The 23737-nt window shown below is 38.3% G+C and overlaps 1 protein-coding gene across 1 annotated transcript in view; it reads right to left on the bottom strand.

The window, feature by feature from the left end:
- Nucleotides 1-23737, bottom strand: part of DOCK3 (dedicator of cytokinesis 3) — a 195197-nt gene that overhangs the window by 54299 nt on the left and 117161 nt on the right. The window contains exons 16-25 of the mRNA XM_074151695.1: nt 19791-19915; nt 14565-14727; nt 13967-14073; nt 13035-13206; nt 12287-12384; nt 10080-10163; nt 9636-9736; nt 8226-8307; nt 1808-1978; nt 1078-1119 (exon numbers count right to left, since the gene is read on the bottom strand). Of these exons, the coding sequence (XP_074007796.1) occupies nt 1078-1119; nt 1808-1978; nt 8226-8307; nt 9636-9736; nt 10080-10163; nt 12287-12384; nt 13035-13206; nt 13967-14073; nt 14565-14727; nt 19791-19915 (1145 nt within the window). The remainder of the gene's footprint in view (nt 1-1077; nt 1120-1807; nt 1979-8225; nt 8308-9635; nt 9737-10079; nt 10164-12286; nt 12385-13034; nt 13207-13966; nt 14074-14564; nt 14728-19790; nt 19916-23737) is intronic.

The following is a 23737-nucleotide window of genomic DNA, read 5'->3' as shown; positions in this document are numbered from 1 at the left end:
ACTAATTGCCTGGAAAGAAGGACATAATCAGTTTAACCTCATTGCTGGAAAGAACTGTACTGAGATCTCTCTAATATCCTGGATAAAAGGACAAGTGTGAAGAAAATTATGTTTGTTAGGGCCTCAAGCATTTCTGTAGATATTTAACAGTTGTCCAGATTTCCAGAACTAGTATGTAAACTTCTTGGCTGTCCTGAACAACTTGAATTGCATCATCTTGTATGCGCCCTCAATATTGTCTCTTCAGCGTGTGGATGCCATAAGCTGTTCCATTAATCACTGAAATACTCCACATTTTCTAGTTTTAAAGTACCAGCCACTTAAACATTAAATTCCAGTTTATATGCAGGAAAAGAGGGTTTGGGATAGGGAAAAAGGATTAATTGGGAACATCCACGATGAAATACTTGTGCAGTTCTGAGGATCGTTACTTACAGAATTAAATGACGGCCTTGAAGTACCACCACACTTTTGTGGGGCACATGTCCCAGCTCCGCTCGCCTGCCCTCCAGGCTGAGAGGCCTATGGGGCAATTGGGATCAAGGGGCAACATAGTGGCAAGGGGGAAACAAAAAGTAAACTTTTCAAAGATTAAACAAGGACAGACTTTACAAATTACAAAAGTCCAAAGTAAGAAATACCGTAGTGAGAGAAAGGAGGAAAAAAAAAAAAAGAGAAACAAAGAGAAAAAGGGAAAATAACCCCATCCTCAAATCTAGTCTCCCTCTGTATTTTTGATGAACAGAACTGAAAAAAACCCAAAGAACCCTAAAGAGCTGCCTTCACAAGATGCTGTTTCCACTCACTGCCACTTTGCCTGCAAAATCTGTGCACTGCTTTCTCGTGTTCCTGGCTCATCTTATTATACCCACTAATGGGTGATTAAATAAAAGATAGAGCAGCTGCTCTCAACATCTTTTAGAGCAGCTTCTTAAGAAAGTGATCGCACTGCTGGCAGCTTCCCGAACCAGCGGAGTCACTCTGTTTTGTGGCAACGTTCACAGCAACTGCTTCTCTGGCAAACTACCGTAGGTGTTCAAAACATCTGTAAATACTAAATTAGGGATTACAAATCACCTTCCTATTACCAGGAAGTTCCAAGTTTGTCTTTGATATTCTCTGAGCTGAGGCACACACATAACGACATAAGTATTTAAAACTTTTAAACACAGAAATATGTAATTTAGTACAGTAATCTTTAAAATATGAAACAAAATTTAGCAACTTCCTTACTCACTTTGAGTAGTATCTTAAGCCCACCCGAAGTCTTCATGAACTCACCTGGGCCATATTCCAACTAACATATTAATTGTGAGTGTGGTTATCACCGTGTGCTTGCAGCCAGGCTGCATATGATTCTGACTGTAATTTTAGAGTAGGCTGGAATTAAGTTTATCTGACTGTGAGTACATCAACTGAACTTCTCCACTGTGATGTTGCTATGACACTAAGTATTGACTCAAGCTACTACAATGAAGGATTTAAAATTTCTTTACGTAAACTGTAAGGCACATGAATGAGTGGTTTTAAAATGCAGTTTACTTTTGTGAAGAGCAGAAATTGTATTCTCATGTGACAAGTCACTTTCCTCTTGAGAGTCCACAGTTCAGCTCACCTGTATCTGTGAAGGGGTGCAAAGCTACTGTCTAATAATGTTAATCGGTTATGTCATTTTCCAGCATCATCTGCTTGTTAGAGGCAAAAAACTCTACTAACCTGCATTTAATTGTCACGTGCCCACATATACTACCTGTGCAGAAAACAGCTGCCTTTTGGTTTGCCAGTTAAGGTGTAGAAAATAGCAAACCTGTGTGAAGATGAGAGTCTCAGAGCTCCTGCTGTCCAAGCTGAGCACAAATCTGATGGACTGGAAAAGCTCCTGGATGCTGGAGCGGAACTGTTCCTCCTCCATTCCACAAGTAGCTCTGGAGTAAAGGATCCGAGATTGGACAATGAACTTGAAAAGATATTCCAAGGCCTTAAGGAGCAGGAGAGGGAGGAGATTAAGATACAGAAAAAGAGAGAAAGAAAAATAAAGGAGCTTTAAAGAGAACCAGGAAAGATTCTAGGTGCATAAACACTAAATTCTTCAGCTTTAGAAAGGAGAAAGAAAAACAGGTTTTGAAGTTATATAATCCAGCTAAGGAACAGCTACCCATAGGCAAATATATATCAACCAATAACAGCTGTTACTAGTATGTCCCACTAACAAAAAAAGTATGCATTTAAGTCAAATAGACAAATTTGATTTACCAAATTTGAGGAAAATCTTGGTGAAGATAAGAGACTATTAGTTTTCTCATGACTTGGCACAATGACTATAAGTGTCTGAAGAAGCTATTTTCTTCTTTTCATTCAAATTTTATGTTTAATTACTTGAGTTAGCTAATCTAGATTAAGATAAATGTCAGTGGAACAGAAGAACTATTACCTGGAAAAAGGTTAATCTACTTTTCAATATGAACACAACAGCAAGGTTCACCTTTATTTCTGGCAGCTGCATGTACAAACAGAAATAAATGCAGATGCAGAAATAGAAGACAACAAGAGCGGCACGCGAAGCCCCCACGGCAGCAGCAAACTGCAGTACCGTACCGAGTATCTTTTTATTTCGAGCTTGTCATTAAGTTAAAGGATCTTTCTTTTATTGTCACCTATGAAACTTGGAGAGCACCCAGCAGAAGCAGAATAACCTGCACAGAAGATGGCATTTAACGCCATTACACACTGTGTGATAGATGCTGCAGTCCTGGAGGACTGGCAAATTGCATCTTGTTGTAGAATGATAATTAGCTCTATGGCATGTCTAGATTAAGTCTGAATTTGCAACCTAAACATCTCTAACTAAAATTTTGTAAACAGCATTATTCAGAGCTCCACTGATTTGGCAGCGGTGTCAATGAAGAAAAATACATTGTTCTATGCAGTCTTTAACAAGTTTAGCAATCTGTCAAAGGTTCTCACAGACACCAATGTAGCAATGGAACATTCCACACAGCAACAAGGCCTTTTTGGTCATTTGGTGTACACTACCGTCAACTCTGAAATGTACTAAATATCATTGACATTTAAACTTCACTCCTTCCCTTAGTGCTTAACATGATAAACCATTATAGCAGGATTAAGGGAAGGCATGATGCCTAGTTTGAGGATAGCCTCAAAATTCAGCAGAGGAAACAAACAGGCTGGCGCTCCAGTAATGATAATCTATACACAAACGTTAGTAATACTCCACTGTATTGACTGGAAAGCATTCTTGTCTGCTTCACTTCAGTTTGGAAACTGAAAGTTAATTCAAATACAAATTTTGGTCTCATCAGATATTTTTGCATCCATAAGATGCCCCTCGTTGAACCACCGCACTATACGCATGAATATGCAATGTTATGTTGTAAGCTTTAGAACGCTACAGCTTTAAGGATTGAGGATGGGAATGTGAAATTCCTCATAAAGCCATCACAGATTTCAAAATGCCACTGGTACTCACAGCATTTTTTTTTTCTTTTCAGGGATGATGGCAACTTTGGCAATTTGGCAGTACATTATTTATACTTCTGTACTGAAACATCTCTCAGTGAAGCTTCCTTACACCAAAGAACATTATACTTCTGGATAGTTTCCAGACAAAGGTCAACTGGTTCACAAGAGTCAGCTCTTCAAGGTCAGCATCTCTGCTGCAAACACCAAACACTGCAAGGCAAGTGCTCGTACAAGCTCTTTTATAGGTTTGGTATAGACAGCCATAATTCTAACCTCAAAGCTCGTAACTTTAATGTGAAGATTATGTTTTGCAATGAATCAGAGGATTTATGTGTGAAATTCTGTAATTCTCTGTGGAAAGTGTAATGGCAGCCTTTCAGAGACACTCCACGTCCTTAGCACAGACAACCTAAACTGTTGCCTAGAATGAACCCACAAAAGCAGTTAAATGAAGAGTTCAGTGTCTTTGCAGACACATGGTAAAAATATGCCGGGAGGGTAAAACCACAAACCAAGTCTTGTTAGCACAAATCAGCATTTGGACTAACTTTGACTCTTACTACTTACAAAATCACAGATATGATGCATATGTGTGCCTAAAAGACATAGAAGGACACTGAAATAAAATTCAAGTCTTCTATCGTTTTTTATATCATGCCAAACATATCAGTATCAAATTAAAGGAAGTTTCTTAAAAACATAGTATGCACGGTCACACAACAGGTGGGCACACACCACTCACCTGTGACCAGCAATCTAGAGACTCATGGTACCACCACCACCAACATTATTTCCTCTCAACCAAACAATCACTAAATTCTACCAGTGGTACTCCAAGAAAGATGAGAAAAGGAGTAAGAAATGCATATATAGATAACACATCTCAAAGAACTCCCACTTACTAATGAGTAACCTTCCTTTCTTCTCTGAGTGACTGTCCATATGCATATTCAACTCCCTGTGAATACAGGAACAGCACATCTCAATGTGCACAGATTACCTGGTTGTTGGCTGCAATGTCCCAAGAGAATTTAAACCAGAAGAACACTATGACAAAAGCAGCACCAGTTAAAAGCTTCTATGATAACACAGGTAAAAAAGTGGATGAATTTCTGTGGTTATTCTGCAGGTTTAATGGATAAAGACACTCTTTGGGGACATTAGTGTCACTTGAGCCTTCAGGGATTATGCTCAGACAACATTTGATGGTTTTACTGCAGCACATTCATAAATCCAGTGGAGAGTCCTGGGGACAGTAGAGCTGCACATCTGGATTCACCTGCTGTAGAAATGCAGAGTCTGTTCAATTCAAACAAAAGGCAACCCATTCCTGCTGTTCAGAGTATGAACACACCAATCAACCTTGTATAGAGCTGCTTTAAGAAAAAGCACAGATTCATTTCCTACTTCAAGAAACCCAAAGATTACTTTAGGAAAGAATCTGGAGTCTGTAGAATGGGCACAGTATATGCAAAGAGTATTAGCTCTGAAGGTCTGGATCTCTTTCACTGTCTTAACCAAAGCGAATAAAAGACATTTTCAGTAATCTGTGAGTATCCACTTCACCATTCAAGAGCAACCACCAAACTTCTTCCTACTACTGTCACTGTGGTTTTTCCAGAGAACAGCACACTTGAAGCAGGTGCAAGAGGCATCTACTACACAGTTTTAAGAAAAAAAAACTGCACAGGTTCAAGCGAAGGTACCAAGTTAAGCCTTGTGAGAGGAGATAAAAGACCTGGGGCAAAGCTCAAGGCACCAGTGATAAAAGAAGGAGCAAGTCCCACAAACAGGCTGACCAGGGTGGAACAATTATAATGACATCAACAATTTTCTTAGAAAAAGTGAGACTGTAGAAAATGTGAATCATCAAATAAGATAATTATTTCTCAACAAGGTAATAAATAAGTCCAGAGACAGACTGGTCTTAAAAGCAAAACACTAACATTTCTTTTTTAAATTCAGGGTGAAAAAAACAATTTGGAGGAGTCCTCAGTCTCAAAAGTCAGGCTGAGAACATAATTCTAAGTCTCCCATTCACTTGCTCCCTGGCTGGCACGGCTCAGGAAGCATGTTCAGGGTTTTGAAGAAATCAGCTGGGAAGACCAACCCTTTCTGTATCACCGATTCATGTAAAGCCCCACAGTAATGGTATTCAGTACCTCAAAGTCTCTAAAAAAAGTTTAATGCATGTTCTGTGTGGTCCAGCTCAAGAACACTGATATAGGACTTCCCAAGGAAATAAAGGTCTTGCTTTTCAGTGGGTTACTCAATGCAGGCGAAAACCACCAGTGACTCTGCTACTGGAAGATAACTGAAGCTGAAAGGGCATCTCCTAGAGACACTTATTAAGTTTGGCCATGACTAGTAGGGAAAGCAAAACCGTCTGTGGAGCCATACATGGACACTTCGATATGGAATTCTCCAGGGAGGCACAGGCTGGATGCAGCTTACGTGGAGCTGGTTATAGGGCATAATAACGGAACATGATGCCATGTGTTCCGGCACAGGCAGACACATCCTTTTGGTTATAGTCCCCCCAGGTTCCATAGAAGTTTTTTGAGAATTTAGAGCAGTCTTGAGGGAGGTAAGTCGTTTTAGAAACAGTCTAGAGCGCTGCTTGCCAGTGCAAAGGTTGAAAACCAGAATCCTATGAGGCATATCCATGTCCATCATGAATGCCCACGGGCAGTAAAGAGCCAAAAAGGAGTGCAGGGATATTTCAACACCTGCTTTAGGGTACTATGTTTAACAGCTAATTCAGGGAAAAAGAGATTAGAGGGCTATCCTGTTCTCTGAGCTGAAGAGCTACTAATGCAAGGAGTGTAGAGAAGACACCTAAGACCACAGAAATTCCCAAGAACCAAATATAATATTAATAATGACATATTAGCAATGATGATGGGTTTGGTACAAACTTGTTCCAAATGCCTGAAATAAAACCTGGAAACAAAGAAAGAAATCAATCACTTTCCTGTAATGGAAGAAGATAAAGGCCTCATTTTGGGCCTCTAAGATATACCCGCAAAGGCAACTGTCTGCAATGTGACAGCAGTGTCAGTGGTAGAGATGCACTCTTAGGTCTGCAGAAGCGCTGGTGGCAATTATAATGCCTGGGCTTGGAAAGGCTTGGGCTGTCAGGTCTTCAAACTGACATCACTCATGGAGAGAACAGCTACTTTGTAGGCAAACACTTGAGATTCCCAGCAAGCAAAGAGCTGCCTTGGAATCCTTGTAAGAATGTACCTTGTTTACAAACAGTATGTTGAATAACTGAGCTTCTGAAAGACATTCTAGCATTCATATTTTTAACATTTCTGAAAAGGACTACTATGATGTTCAAAAAATGCAGACCACAAAGGGACAATATCATACATCTCTATCTGCTGCACTGCACTACAGAGTGGTTTGAGGGAGAAGAAAACCTTCTAGGAGTCGCTGCAGTGAGAGATCTTCCTCTCGTCTGATAATTTAAATAGATTTCTTTGCAGCTAAAAAAAAAACCCAAAAGGATGAGAATGCAAGCAAAAAGAATGAGAAAGTTGATAATTTTCATCTTTGTCCCACTTCTACCATTCTCTGTGAATCTGTGATTGAAAAGTATTACAAAGAGGCAGTTTCCAAGTATGTAAATATCTCCAAAAGATAAAGTAACCACTGGTGTAATGCCCTTGTAAGTATCAGGATGGGATCGTAACAGGAGGATCTTGAAAGCTCGTTGATGGTGATGATGCCTTAACCATTCAAATGGAACAACAATTCTCAAAAAATAAAAATTACTTCCTCAAAAATATCGACTAAATTAGACTAAAGGAGGCAAAACAAACAACAAAAATATCACAAGAAGAAAGAAAAAAGCCATACTGAAGTCTGAAACACGTGCCAAGACACAAGCACAAATACATTCACACGGAACAATCTCTGTATGAGTGTGTGCTTCACCTATTTGTACTGAGGTGAAAAAGCAGGGAAAAGAAAGTGCTGATCTCTGCCACTGCTATTAGTTCTAAATGTGTCCAGACTCAAACGTTTGGCCACAAGCCTACCCACAGAAAGAAGGTACAGGTGGACACTCACTCAAAGAAGATTATCTTCCTGCAAATCTGGAATCTTGTATTTATGTGCTTGACACAGTATTTTTCTGTTTTACGATTACACGTGGTAAAAATACTCGATTCTCTGATTTCTCTGCAATAGCACCAAAAATATTCCCTTTGTTTCGCACCCCATTAGAAAGCTGTGCCTTCCTGCAAGATCATACGCTCATACGTATATCATACGGAACTGTGATTCAGGTCCCATGCAATGACAGTTGTTAAAATTTCCATCCAGTTAAAGGCTCATTTATCTGCTTCTTAAAATACTCCCGAACTTCAACCAGTAATACAATGAAACTGTGTCAATGCCAGAAATGTGCCTAATACATTTAAAATAACGACTTCTTGAAGTGCAAGGTGTAGACCACAGATACATGTATGTATGTGGCCAGTGCATATACAGTTCACTTTAAGTCCCACTTAAGTTCTCCACAGGGCTTCGGAAGGACTTAAGGAGCCAAATTCTTCCATCTTTTTTCTGCACAAGAGTGAATCTCCCTCTAAAATTAAAATTTTGGCAAAATGTTAAAAAAAATAGTCTGGTTAAACAAATAAGAGCCAGACCACCCTTGTTTTTATTTACAGCTTCCCCAGCCCTTTTGTAGTCACAGGTGGACCAGACACACAAGTACTTCCATGGATACATACTCTCATGGCTTCCTGGATGTGGTCCTGGCGTACAAGCTCAGCTGAACGGTCCATGTACCACTTCAAACATCGGATCAGCTCTCTGAATAAAACAAATGGTGAAAAGAAGAGGAATTGTCAGCACTACTTTAAAATTAGTCAGGCAACAAATATTTTGGGGAGAAATCTATAAAATAGTCTCATTTCACTCCACTTCAGTGGTCAGCTATCGCCATCCCAGCTACTGAATTTACATAAGTTCATTTAAGTTTCAAAACCAGAAAATAATTTCTTCTTTGTAATTGACTTAGACCATGAGGAACACTAAGAGAACACCAAAAACTTGTTATTAAAGAGATAGCTTTGATAAAGGTATGCAATACAGTTCTAAGACCAAAACATACTCTCTTTTTTTTTTTCCCTGTAAGAAATTCCAGATCCCCTCTACTTAAGCAATTTTTAGAAATTAAGATCACAAAGACAATACATGCATCTATTTTCCAAAGTACACAATACCGTTTGGACTAACACAACTGTATTAAAAACATGTTTTATTTCAGCCATCAGACTACCAAAAATCATTTGTTTTGTCTGGAAGAGTTGATAATTAACACAAAGCAGAACACTTTTTTACTCTCTGAACATGACTGCGCCTTCTAGTGTTGTATAGTATCTACAGGTTTTTACCTACCACTGACAGAAGATTTTTAATATATTTTTTATTTTTTATATATGTATTTTTTTTTAAATGTGAATGCCTTAAAACAATCAAACCCAAATATACACTGTTTTTACTTTACTGTGGCCAAAGACAGAATATGCTCTAATGCAGAAAAGAAATGATCTAAAAGAAAGGAAAAACAAAACCCTGAACAATAACTGTTCCTGCTTTCAAAAATCTGTCTTCCTGTCTGATGCAGAACTCAAAAAAGAATACTAGAAAATAAGGCAGAAGCTTCAAAGTGGCAGTGAAAATTAAGTTTCTGATTATACATTTACTCTAATCAAATCGAACATCACCTTATGGGAATACCTGTCTACTTTGGAAGAGGAAATTACAATTAGTTCTCTAAGCTTTCACACAAGTCTGATATCCCAACATCCTTCTTAAGCCAAGAAATGTAAATGCTCTTGGTAGCTCATTAATACAGACTGATAATGAGTTGTTGCTGAGTGACAGTGTCTCTTCCGTTAAAAAAAAAAAGAAGAAAGTAAGATTTGCCAGTTCAGAAAGGCAAGATAAATTCTGAAGGCTGCTCATTCCTAGCCACAGGTGACATTCAGCAGCTTTTCTGTATAACTGGCTGGAAACTCATCTGAGCAGTTCTACTTTTGCAAACCACTGCTAACATGCAGGTTGTGATTCTGATGGTGACATCGTTCAAAGCTCACTAACACCATCTCTCCAAGCGATGGATAAACAAAACTTACTTGTAAGCCAACGCCCCTGCAAAGTGCTTCTGAATGTAAGTGTCCATCACAGGTCGGAAATGGAAATACTTGCTGTCACGCAGCAGATTTATGATGAATACCTGCGGGAGATGAAAAAGTGAACCTGTACTAAAGAATATTGCACATTGTTGGTAGGTTTCTATAAACAACTTACACAAGGGAAGGAACATTAAAATACTTGAGTTTCTTTAAACAGTCACTAGTTGTGTTACGTTATTGTTTGCTTCTCCCAAGTGATAGCAAATATTCCTGTCCTCCATCTGTTGAGGGTATCCTGCCCTCCTCACCCAAGTTACTACAGAAAACATAAGTCTGGATCCAGCTCAATATATCATATTTCATGGAAGTAAAATGCTAACAACATGATAATAAGAAAGTTAAAACTCACTGAGCATGAGATACAGTAACAATTCAGCAGCTTACCAAAGACTGAAAGACCAACAGACCATACTTTTCTGTGTTGTCATCCAAAACTACAAACAATGTGTCGAGAATATCTTGTAGGAACTACAATGACATGAATAAACAAAGAATTTCAAATTCAATTGTTTTCAAAGAAGGTTATTCCCCCCCTGCTTTAATTATTTCATACATATTGACATCTTTGTGAAACACTTGCCAAGGACAAACTATTTCACGTTCATCCATATGATGCAACATATGCATTAATTTTTTTTTACTGAGTTTTTTTTCTCTTTACAAGGAATATTTCTAAACAGAAATGACAGAAAAACAAAAAATAAGGACTATGTACCGCATGCCTGATTTGTAAATGTAACTGAGTGCTCCTTTCACTGTGAGCCAACTAAAAGTGCTGCCTAACAACAGTGGCAAAACAACTGACTTTCATTCTCGTATCACTGGAGTATATCAGATACCGTTCCTCATCAAATTTAAGAGTTGGAAGCACATTAACTGGTGCTCCAAATTATATTTAATACTGAAAACTTTTGATATATGACAGAAATTAAAGCCTTTATAACAAGCATTAGTTGGGTTAAGTTACATATTGCCAAGTGTTGCTTTCATCCATAACACTGCAGCTTCCTGAACGCTGACAATTCAGTGACTTTCTTTCCTGAAAGCACAGTCCTCAGAAAGGATGACTGTGAAGAAGAACGCTGAAGATCAAGTCAACTGCACATTCTCTCATGATTTTTTAATCCATTCTAATTAAATTTCTGATGTGGAAAACAAGAAATAAAATTTAAGAATTTATGAAGTCTCTGAGAGGATAAAATTTCTTTTTTTTTCTAAATTACTGAATTCTGTTCTTCATACTCCAGTGGCAAATGGCAGCTGATTTAGGGAGGGAATTAATTATTTCTCTCCTTGGATTAATTTAGTCCATATGCTTTTATGCTTTTCCTCTATAAAAACAAGATACTTGTACTGCCCTGCAAACAAAGTGTACAAAACATGACATTCTTCAAGAATTCCAATATAAACGTGGTATTGTCCTCTTCGGTTAGTTACAGTTATAATGAAGATTAACTGAATAGGATATGGCAACATTCAAATGAGTTGCAGTGAAGTGGCTTTAATCAGAAACTATTAATTAAGTGAATGGATTTCTCTATGGTTTCTTCTCTTTGGTTGTTTGTTGTTACAAATTATCTCCTTTTACTTTTAGATTTATAGAAATAAATTCTAGGGAGAGTTCTCAGCACACCTAAAATTATCAGAGGGATTTCTGGGATGCACTTTTTTTTCTTTTTCTGAGACCACAAGTATTCAAATGCATTTTGAAGTTCTTTGGAGCTGAGAAAGTTCAGGTTGCACAAAGGACTGGCACGTAGAGCAACAGCGGTTACAAACCAGGATAAAATTATCAGATATCGAATAGATTACTGAGAGGTCAGACACGTTAGAGAACCACTGGTGCTCGAGGCAACAGCTCCACTTCATGGCGCTGGGACAGGAACATGGTTTTGCGGGATGGTTCATTGGCCATTGAGCAAAACTTAACTTTCACGGTTTCACAGAATCACAGAATCACCTAGGTTGGAAGGGACCTTTTAAGATTTCTCCTCTCCATTACATTTCTCCTCTCCATTACATTTCTCCTCTACAAAGACGTTTGGAACATGTTCGCAAAATGGCAATATAGATCAACTCTGCCAGCTGTTTGGAAAGGCCAAGTTTTCTGAGTCAGCTCTGTTTTCTTCACTCAACCAACCAAGTGACCAACCACACTTAGGCAATTTCAGGGAATGTCCTTTAGAACACACTGTCAGAGCAGATAAGACTGCACAAACCACCACTGCCAGTGGCTATGGCTACCCCAGTGGCTTTGTCTGCCCCAGTGGCTATGGCTACCCCAGCAATCGGCACGGCTCAACAGCAGCAGGCCTACAGAGAGGACTGAGGTGCTGAGGACTCACAGCACATGTGGGTGAGGGAATTTTAATAAGGATTAGCTCTATTTTGATCCCAAGGACTAACTATCCATTAATTTTTGGAGTGTATCTTCCTGTTTGGTTTCCTGTCAAAGTAAAATCCCAATTCATACACTCTGAGAATTCACAGTGTGAATCGCAAAGTACAACATGAAGGAACATTCAGAAGTGCACTGCAGGTCTGGACTCGCTATCACAGATACATCCAAAGACTATTATTTCATGTAGTACCTTAACAATTTCCTCGCCACTGACATGTCTCAGTCTTCCTAAAATATCCATCACACGATCTGGGTAAGCTTTCCATTTCAGCAGGGCAAGCAAATCCACTGCAGAACAGCAAGAGAAAGAGCTAGAATCCATACGCAGAGGGAAGAACGGCAACCCCAGACCCACCAGAGATTCATTACATGTTACATTTCTGCTCGTGTTGCAGTTCACGCTTCTCAGAAAAAAATAATAAAATAAGGGAAAACAAGAAGGAAAAGCCGGAATAAGTCCAATACTACTAATAAAGAAATGAATGGAGGACTGATAAAGTCTTTTTAAAAGAATGAATACTGCAGTTTTCCCTATGTGGCTTGACCTTTGTCTTCCCATGCTTTCAGGGATGTTGCAGCAACAATTTTTTATTTACTTAGTAACTCTGTAAAAACCAAACAAAAAGAACTTTGGTTTGTGTTAAGTGCTAACATTGAATTTTTTGTTCTTCAATTATTTAATGAAAATTAACTTTGCTTTAACATATTAGCCTTCTCTTGCACTTAACGTCTGTAATTTCTCTGCCATCTTTCAATATCCTTATTTCCTCAAAAAACCAGTTTCTGCTCATTTCAATAGTGTTAGTTAAAAAAAAGCATACATATAATGAAATTGTAACAAAGGAGTATTTTAGTAAAATAAACAAAGCGCACATGTCTTATATCCCTTTTTCATAATCCCTGTTGCCTTGGGCAGTTTTGAAGGATCAGCTACTTACCATTCTGGGTCAGTTTGGTAGAAGAAAGCTGTGTGGAGACTGAGAAGGTCTCTTTGGTGCTGCGCTGGAAAATGAGGCTGGAAGGGATGTTGGGGCAGCCGTTGTAGTCCTCTTTGCAGCAAGGCAGCCCCAGGTACAGTGCGTGGTTGTTAAACGTGCTGTTCTCATCACACTGTGGGTACAGGACAAGAAATGGAATTTTAACTACTCTGTCTCACATACTCGCACCCCGACAGCAACTGCCTCACGTACTCATACCCACATACTCACACCCCGACAGCAACTGCCTAACTGTACTTTTATTGATCGTTTTGATGCACGAAAACACTTGTAAGGAAAAAGCCGTGCTTACCACCTTTGGGGCCTGTACATACACAGAACAGACCCAGCTCTAGAAAGTGGGGTCTCCTAACCACCGACGCTTTAGAACTTATCTGTACAGCTGAGTCCTGCTGTCTGAATATCATACAAAAGAAATAAACCAAGGTGAATCAGCAGGATGGAAAAAAACCCCAAACAACTCGCCCCAAATCCCTTGCTACAGGGTGACCAGGCTGTAGCACTGTAACATGATGCATCTGAAGTACAGCACAATTTCATAACACAAAGGTATAGAGTAATACTGTAGACTGTTAAAAGGCTGGTAAAAGTACTGAATGCTCATAAACAGTAGTATGTTTGAATTCAAAATAGATAGGATTAACAGAAGACAAATCATCATCATCTGAAGGGAAAAAGTGAGCTGTACCTAGAACAGAAGGCTGTATCCATACCTAGTCACGTAATTTAGAATTTATAAAATTCTGAAACTACTATTAACCTGTTCCTCACACACTTCTAATGAGGGGGAAAAAAGATAACGTAGCGACCGTTACTTATTTAAACTGCAGTAGAGACAAGTAGGTGAAAAGCCTGCAGAGAAAAATTAGTACCTTATAAACATAAAGCTCATGGATATCATCCGACAAGGTGGTGCCATCATCTCTCATCAATGGAGTGAATGCAAAACCAAAGAGCTTCTTTTCTCCCTTGTCTTTTGCTGTAGCAAGAGACAGAAATAAGGAATCATATTTATACATATTCTGTCTGTCCATATATACCACACGGTTATTCACTAACTTCTCTGCATGCCTAACAAGGCCACGCAGGCTACATAAGAAACAACACATAATATAGCATGTCTAATTCTATGCAAATGATCAAGGAGCCTCAAAACAAGCACAAACCTGCCGATCATAATAAAATATAAAAGGTACCTGCTGTAAAGAAAACATTCTCCAGGAAAATAGAGCAAAAGAACAGCAGGGGAAAACATCTACAAAATGTTTTGCCCTGCACTGATTGTTCATGATGTTTTTAATGTGCTGTTTAATAAATGTAGCGACCCGCTAATTAGCAGTGCACCTTCCCTGTATTTAAGTTGGCAGCACTTTCCTGCTTTCCACCCAGTAACAGCCTCATCTAAATACACGCTGACAGCAGAAAGACCTCAGCTGTTTTGGATTTCTCTTGGTTGTATTTCGCACTCACTGGAGCAATGTCTGAACTCAAAGCGGAGGTGAGACCCACGGAACCTGTCTATAGGGATGGGCAACTTGATGATTTCCCCCCATCGAGGGCTGTTATTGTGGTAAAGGACAAACGAGTGGTACGCGCTCCTGCTTGGCTCTCCTGAGCCCAGGCTGATGCAGTCCTGGAACAAAAGAAAACAATTTAAGATTAAAAGAGATCACATCACTACAGATGAGTCATTTTATTACACGGTGATAACCTTTATATAATTCATGTCTTTCTGTAGACATAAAAGAAGAGTCAGAAGCAGAAACTCAGACACAATGAAACCTGAAATTTTTGAAGAGATCTTTAAACTGTGTTTTGGGTCAACAGATGAGCTAGGAGACCTATTGATACTGCATGAACTCAGGAATCTTAAGTTATTATTTAAGCTAAGTTTTCTATCAAGCATAGTGTGGATACAACAAACACATTAAGTTCAAATATGTAAAGAAAAAAGGACCTAATAGGACCATCAATTGTAATAATAGACTTTTCTGAAAATATCACCTAATCAGATTTCTGCTTCAGTACCTCAGTTCAGAAGTGATACCTGAACTTTTCAAGCTTCTAGAAATACTGGTCTTTTGAAACTACAACCATCCAGCCTCACCGAGTATCCCAGAAAATTCTGAGTTAGTGGTAAGCAAAGAGTTTCTGTTGAATAGTCATCACCTATAAATACCATGGGATCTAAATTTCTGCTTTTAGATATAAAAAGCTCAGAGAACTTGAACAAAATTCTCAAAATACAGATGAAGAAAAAAATTAATTGGCATTATTTAAGACATATAGAAATCCGTAGCCAAAACATGAGCAAAGGAAGTTAGGAGAAATACTGAAGTCCTGAAATAAGGACAGTAAAAGGTCCTTTCTAATGAAGACAAGGAGTGGAAAACACATTTTTTTATATAGGCACTAACCCATGTTCTAGACCTAGCACCTACAGGTGGTATCTTGTAAAACCATGCAGGAAAAAAAGACATCTTAGAGTGTCTTCACTTTTAGCATCTCTAAGGATAACAAACCCAGGAAGAAACAGAAGCTAAGCACACCTAGAATGACATATGCAATACAAATTCTGACGTAAAAACACCCCACATGGAACAGTATCACGACAAGAAGAACTACCGGTCATTTGCCCAAGGCATCTCTAAATTCCATTCCAAGAAAATATCAACAATGTTGATTTTATTTTTTTTTTTTTCATCTGTAATGAAGGGACTATCAAGTCAAGTGTATCCCATTAACCAGATCCAGTTAGTTCGACCTGTGGTAATATTATTCTGGCTTCGAAAAGTTAAGAATTTGTGAAGAAGCCCAAAAAGAAAGAAAAGTTCTCTAGAATTTTGGGATTCAATGCACAAACAGCCTCCCTGCACAGGTCTAATCCAAACTGAGTGACTGTAGCATCTAGTCAGAAAACTCAGTCCTCTCAAGTAAGTCTTAGTAACCATACGGTATGTGCCACAATCCCAGGACAAAGGTGATTTTTTAAATATAGCAACAAGAACTAACTGTTGGAGACATGAACAGGTTGGAGTGAGAGCAGTGGTGGCAGCACTAAAAAACAGAATGCCTGCAATATCCCAGATACAGTTTTTTGGTAAGTGTAATGTGTCGGGCTCAGCATAGCAATTCCAAGACCTCATTCTGCATTAGGTTCTTAGGAGAAGGTAAAGTAGTATCTGTATTTCTTCTATAAGGTACGCTAAAAATTCAAGTTTTCATGTGAGTTTTTCCTGTTGCCTCAAAAAATTACCTGCCTTGGCAGCCAAATGGTCAGCCTTTGAATGCTGCTTCATGCTATCAACTTTAAATAAACGAACAGGGGAAGAGTCTTTCTTCTGGTTGTTAATGTAGTTTTTATGCATTTATACTATAATCCGTAGTCTGAGGAGGGAAGCTAAGCCAGAAAAAGTTATGCCCTCCGATTGATAAGATATTCCTGCTACCAGAATAGAAAGAAGAATAAGTAAGAAATGTGTCACGGCTTTTTATTTTTCAGACTATATACTGAAAGATACTAACAATTGAGTAAGACCATTTTGAAAAGGAAATACTCATTTTCATTTTGAACAGCACCGCATTCTGGGAATAATTTCACTGTTTTCAATAGAACTATTTCTGGACCAAGATATACTAAACTGCAATATGGATTTGAGACAGAATATTCTCATTAATGCTGTGTGTGGTTCTGCTAAAGCTTTCACAAAGGCGTAACTCAGATTTGGGTTGTTCTGCTGGTCAGGAAAAGCACAGATTTTATTCTAATATCAGATGAAAATTTTGTGGCAATTTCCCCACTGCAGTGTGTAACTTGGCACACACTGTCTCATTTGTCTCTGCTTCGGAAAGGCCAGAGGTCAGGAACAGTAAAGGATATTTCAGCCAAGAACAGCAGCGCTTCGGGGTCAATGATTAAACTTTCGGTGCTCTGCCCGTACCATTGTAAGCTTAAATTGGAGTTTTTTATTAGTTTTTCTACTGTATCACCTACTGAAACTTATTAATGTCATAATAAAACAAATGAAACAGAAGAAAGAAAATAGCTACACTTGACTGTGAAAGCAACCTTGGGTCATGCAAGTGATCATTCAGGGGACAGGGAACCCAACCTTCATCAGCACACCAAGCCCTCTCCACCACCCACCTTGTTCTTAACATTCACATTAAAATGCTATTAGACTCCTCTTGTCGCAGTCTTTAGTATTTTCTTTTAGATTATGCTGAATGCTTGAAATGGAAGTCCTTTACAGTCTCTTTACAGCTGCTTCATTTAGGAATGAAATTACATTCTGTCTTTGGGTGAAACCAGCTCCCTCCTAATGGAAGATGGCAGGTCACCACACACTGCTCTAGGTGTCCATACCAAAGATTACATAAACCAGACAGCTGCAGTGAAAAAGAATCCATCTAGGGTTTAAAACTAAATTCTTAATATAAAAGGTAAAACAGTACCCATTTAGTGGCATACTAAACCAACCCAGTCTAACAGACCTGTGTTAAATTTAAGTAAATGGATCCCCAGATTTCCCAAAACCCACAGCGCAGGTGGGATGGTTAGAACTGATGAAGCTCTTTCTTCTCAGGGCTTTTCACCTGAAACCTGGGGAAGATCCTGAGCACAAACTCTGCTTGGATTCTAGAAACCTGCATTCTGAAAGTTGAGACAAACTGGAAATCTACAGTCTAAGGAGCTGAATCCTTGTAATTTTCAGGGCATTTCTATAGACTTAGAGCAGCCACATACACCCAATAGGGTCAACTGTCTCCTACAAGGACAAGGACATTACCCTTGAATGGCAAGATAATCCACTAAGTTAGAAGTAATTCCAGATGGCTGTCTCATTCGCTTTAACTTTGGTAGATGAATTTGCAGAATTTTTAAATCATGTAGAAACTGTGGCAGTGATGAAAAAAAGAGGCGACATGATTAGCTTGCAAACTCAATTCTAAATAGCTGCTTCTTTCTCTTATGTGCATGTCATTATTCTCTCAAATTGTCATTTAGCACTTTTGAACTTTGCCTCTATATTCAATTCAACTGATACTCAGTTTTATATGTTATTTTTCTAGTTCTATTCCGCAGTTATGAGAGAACACAAATGTATGTAAACAGTGAGAATGAGTTCAAATTAAAGGGAAGGAGAGTTCAATTTCTACAGTCCTTGATGGCCTTTTTATATATTTTTCAGTAGATTTGCTAGCTTACACCTTTGAGTATTTCCTATGTAGAAGAATCCTAGTGTCTGTATGCTTGAAATTCAGTGGATCTAAGGGATCATTAGACATCATGAACCAAAGATCTCCCTGATGTAAATCTTTTTTGCTTTGACTGCAACTATACAGAGGAGCAATGACATAAAAACCGGTATAAACTTTTTCTTTTAAATATGTCCTTTATGTGTAAAGTCTCTCCTTTATGACAAATGTTCTCCTGATTTTGTTCCCCATGAGATTGACTACCTTTTACTGTTCTTTCTTTGTTTGTAGCATGTCTGTTCCCCTATCCCACGTAAAGCCCTGCAGTAGCTACAGTAGTAATAACAGGCAAGGGGTAAGAAAAAGATAACTTCATATCTGTGAATGACCATTCCAACCAAAACCACAGAGAAGTAAAGACTGATAATGTCTAGAAATGATATGGCTTTTATACTTAATCATTAACCACAGTTACAGTGTAATTAGTTAACATTAGGTATGTTAGCATTTGAAGAGGCTGATATTAGAGGGTAAATACCCACTCTGGTCTTTGGCAGACTGCTGTGAAATAAAGCCATGATTAAAACTCCGTCACTCAATGTGAAAGGTACGCCTAATGCAATTACACAGAAGAGGATTGTGATCTTCCTGCAACAGCTATGAGAACAAACCAGTTCCTTTCAGGAGACGTAATTTACTTTTAATGAAATCAATAAAACAATAAAAAATTGTGGCAATGATTTTGGTACACACGTGCTTTGCTGTTTAGACTCTCCTGTGATCATGGCTACAAAGGCCATTTCATTGCAGTGGAGGTAAAAAAAAAAAAAAAAGTAGGAGGAAGTTATTTCTGGTAGATGTTTATGTCAAAATACTTTCCATTTAATTTTGTATCCTCACACCCTCCCACCCCACACAAAGCTGACTTATCTTCTCTGCAATAATACTAAAAGTAAGAACAGAAGAAGAAAGAAAAAGATTAGACATCACCATCCACAGCTGGAATGGAGCCATCCCAGGGTGAAAGCCAACATCTTGGAAATAAGGCAACTCAAATTTATTTTCTAAAACTACATTCAGTACCATAACTCCAACAACACAGATTTAAAAGTCCCTCTTGTAATCACAGTTCATCACGTTGTACGACACATTATTTAATTTTAGGTATTTGTCATATACTCTTCAGTTTTTTCTGACTACAGTTACACTAAATTTTGTTTTTACTATAGCCACTGACACTACATTTTGAAATTACAGAAGCTTTTCAGTTCATGAATATTTTCTCCAAGTACCCTATACCCATATAGAGGACGTGCTCCGAATTTGAATTTATAACTCACCACTTCCTTTACCATAATATATAGTTTAAAAACTTACAAAAAAAGAAGTAAGGTCTAGTTTTAGTTCAGCACTTCTCCTGCATCAGAGACAACAAGAGAACACGGCCGTGGAGCAAGCGGACGGCACCTGAAGCTCAAAGAGGAAACAAGCGCTTACCTTCAAGATTTCTCCATCCGCGTAGAGCACATACATGGTCACTTCAATGTTCTTCTGCACGCTTTTCCCACCTCTTTCGAAGTCTCCCTTTTCTAAGGTCAGGTACAAGTCATTGCGTATATCACCTACAGTAAAGAACGGAGCCACACACCTTAATTCAACACGGAAGACTCAGTGCCGGTGTGCAACGTATTTTGATTCTGCAAACCATTTTCTGTGTTCTGCAAGACTATGGCTGATGCCCAAATCATTCCAAGCGGCAAGTTAATTGTTAATAAAGATGAACATTTTAACATCAATGCATAAAATCAGACCATTGTTAGTAATGCTTTTATTAAGTGTGAACCTGGGATCAACACTTGCTTTTATTGTGTGTAAGTGGGGAAGGGAATAAAGTCTGCTACTACTTTGCCTTGTTAGTGCATTTGGAAGTATCAAGCTACGCCTGACAAAACATCATTTACATCAGACTTCCTATTGCCAATATGTTGTAATACAAATGAGTATTTTTGTGATGATCAGCAGAAAATTATGTTCAGTTAGCTCTTCTTCAAGTATTTCCTACGTTTTCATAATTTCTTTTTATCATAACAACAAAATAAAAGCAGCCTTCTTTGAAACCTGGTTGTAGTTCAGTTCAGATGGATTAAGAAAGAATTATTAATTTTTTGGGGGTGAGATTTCTGGCGAGCCCCTGGTGTCCATATGCACAGATGTAAGAAAGGGGGCAGTATGGATACTTGCCAACCTCACACTACCTCATTTTTAAGAGCGTTCAGAGCAAACGACTATATTCAGAAATACAAATGCTAGCATCTATCTCGGCATCTTGTTACCCTGAATTTGACAGATTCTAGGTCACTTTTTTTTTTTTTTTAACAATCTGATTTGGGAAACTGCTTTCAAAAATAATGCAGTCAATTCTAAAGTATGCACCAAAAGCACAGCAGGTAGCACCTGTTTTTTGGTAAGATTTAGTTACTGTCACCATTTTGTGACGGCTCACTTACCACTTCTTTTTATTGACTTGCCACAAAGGCAAACATACTAAAAGGCAATATATAAAAATACAAAAAAAATAAAATAATAAAAAAATTAAACCCTTTCAAGGCAAGTATTTTGTTAAGCAGCCTCAGGAGACTTAAATAATGAAGTAATGGAATGGTTCTCCAGCAAAACAGAGACTCCTTGAATGTCTGATTTCTTCCACCCCAGTACTTGGAGAAGCTGATGCAGTTATATCTGTTTATTAATCAGAAGCACAATGAAATACGCAGCATTTGCTCTCAGGCAGTGAGGGATATCCTTTTGTGTCTGTCAAAGAAGCACTTCAAATTCTTCTTGAAGTCTATAACCCCACAGAATTTGTTCCTTAATCTACTGTAAGGACAAACAATAAAAGCTTTCAGTCCTCTCTTTACTTTCATTTTTATTTCTGGAGATAAGTACAACTTTTTAAGCATGGAAAAAATACAGCTCTGTAGCTGACACTCGGTGCTTTCCGCTAGGAGCTCCTTATGAATGGAAATCTGTATGCAAAACGTCCTCCTTTTTCCATCAGCCTCCCTCTCACTGTGGACTCACGCAGAGCTGACTGCCTGAAACACCTCACGGTCAGAGGCCTGGAAACGCCACGGTTCATTAACGGGAAAAAGATGACAGCAAGAGGCTGGTGAAAGACCTCAAATATTTGATCTGGTTTTTTTCTCATCAAAGAACCATCATCAAATGCAACACTCCGCAGTCCACAACAACAGAGAAAATTATCTTGCTGATAAAATCAAGCTAAGCTACCTATATGTTGACTATAGGAATATCAAGGAAATACAAAACTCATCACAAAAGATAATTTGAGTAGGGACTTTTGTTTTGAAAATCCTCCTGCTTAACAGGCTCCAACCTTTTTTCTGAGCAGTTTGCACAACTGAGGGGAAGAAGATTCAATTTATATGCTGTAACGCTTAATAGAAATTAATTGTACTCACTATAATTAGCATTTTGGAGCTTCCTATTTATGACCTCTTTTCTGGAAGACAGTCTGGCTACACAAAGTCCAATGTCAGATTGCAAATCATTTTCCAGCCTCAATTAAAGGCAGTATTTGGTTATATATAGTATCTTATCTTCTATTAAGCTGTTTAACAGGAGGGATATTACTGCGCTAATTAAAAAAAAAGCCTTTGGGGTGAGGGGTAATTTGAAAACCATTTATTTTTGCATAAAAATAAAGAAAAAAGAAGGGAAAAAGTATTTTATTGAAGTATAATGGTACACCTCTTGTAAAAATATTGTCTATTGAATCTTAAAAAAATAAGAAAGGTCATTACATATAGTAAAAATAGGAAAGAAAATGGATCAAGGAAAGGAAAGACAAAAAACTTTTAACTATCAGGTATGGAGTCCATCTGTTTCTTGAAAATCTGAAGTTAAAACTACAAACTCAAACACTTCTGTTTATTTCAGTGAAAATAATCTCAATACAAAGAAGTATCTCCTTTCCCCAGCACATCTCTTGCCAAGCCCTCACAAGCCAATTTTTTTCTCCAGCTGCTACTAGTTTTGAGGGGTTTGAGCTCAGATGCACTAATGGGCAGCACAGAAACTGGAGTAAATGCTTGAACACGGGGCAGTTCATTAAAAATTTCATTTGGAGTATGCCAGTTGCAAGGCTGGGGAACCCATTCTGCAGCACACAATGCACGAACAGCACAGCACAGCTTGCACAGGGTCGGTATGGTGAAGAAGTGATCCTTGTCAGCTCTGACACAGAGTGACAGCTACACATCAAGTCAAAAATCTTGGCAGTTAGAGCTTTTCCCATGCTTAATTCTACTAGAAAAAGAAAGAGATAAATAAAGAACTTGTTTAACAGACCAGATGTCTCATGCCCTCTGCATGGCAAACTACTGCACAAGCAGAACTGGCTCTGAAGTGACAATAACTCGCATTTTGAGAGAAAAACTGTGTGACACCAACTTGGATCACATCAGCCTCACATCCTCAGAAACGGAGCAGTGCAGATCATAAAACTGGGTCAGCTGTGGCCTCCTCTCATTAGTACAGGAATAAAAAAGTGCTAGAAGGCTAGTAGGCCAGAAGTATTTATAGACAAAAACCTGCGGATGACACTTTAAGCCGAGGTCTGTGTGTTAGACGGCTGGCAAGAGTGAACTGATAAACCTAACGGGAGCTTTCAGAATGGTATTTGTTTTAAAGCCCATCTCTCTACAATTGTTTTCAATTTAAAATGAAATGTAAACTGCTTTTTAGCATAAAATATGTGCAGTTTTTACATATGCAGTTACTGAGATTCATTCTATATGCTATGTCTTCAATGACAGTACTTTTTGCAATAATAGAAAAAGAATTCTTTTCTGATGTGTTATGTGGCTCCTCTTTTACCCTCCCTTCATCCTTCATGGGGATTTGTTTTGCTGGTTTTAACCTATTTACAAAGCCTTGTGTCAAATGTAAAACTGTTGTTTACATTCTAAATTGTAGCTTTTGGGGTTTTGTTTATATTGAAATGAAAACCTTTCCCATATGACCTGAAACTATTTTAACAGTAACAGGGGGAAAAAAAGAATGATGGAGGGCTACACAAGCCATATACTCATTTTGTGTTTACAATATGAATAATGTATTGAAAGACTTCAAATAACTTATTTTTCCTTTTCAAGGCTTCATACCATGAAGCGGTCCAGTGACCAACAGTTATCTAGTATCCACGAGAATAATTAGTAGATTTATCCTCGCAAGATTTGTAGGTTTTCCACTAGAAGACAGTTATTTGAACTGCAAAGTAGTAACAATTTACAGAAACTGTCTGCATTTAATCTAACACTTTTTATTCAGGGATCCTAAAAGATTTTGTACACTGAGGGCAGGAACGGTCCCTGTTTTATACAGGCGAATACTCTGTCAGAAAAAGGTTACATAGTTGAGGT

The sequence above is a fragment of the Numenius arquata genome, chromosome 8 (assembly GCF_964106895.1).
Source record: "Numenius arquata chromosome 8, bNumArq3.hap1.1, whole genome shotgun sequence".
NCBI lineage: Eukaryota > Metazoa > Chordata > Aves > Charadriiformes > Scolopacidae > Numenius > Numenius arquata.
The sequence above is the reverse complement of the archived record's forward strand: the minus strand, read 5'-3'. Positions and strand labels throughout refer to the sequence as shown.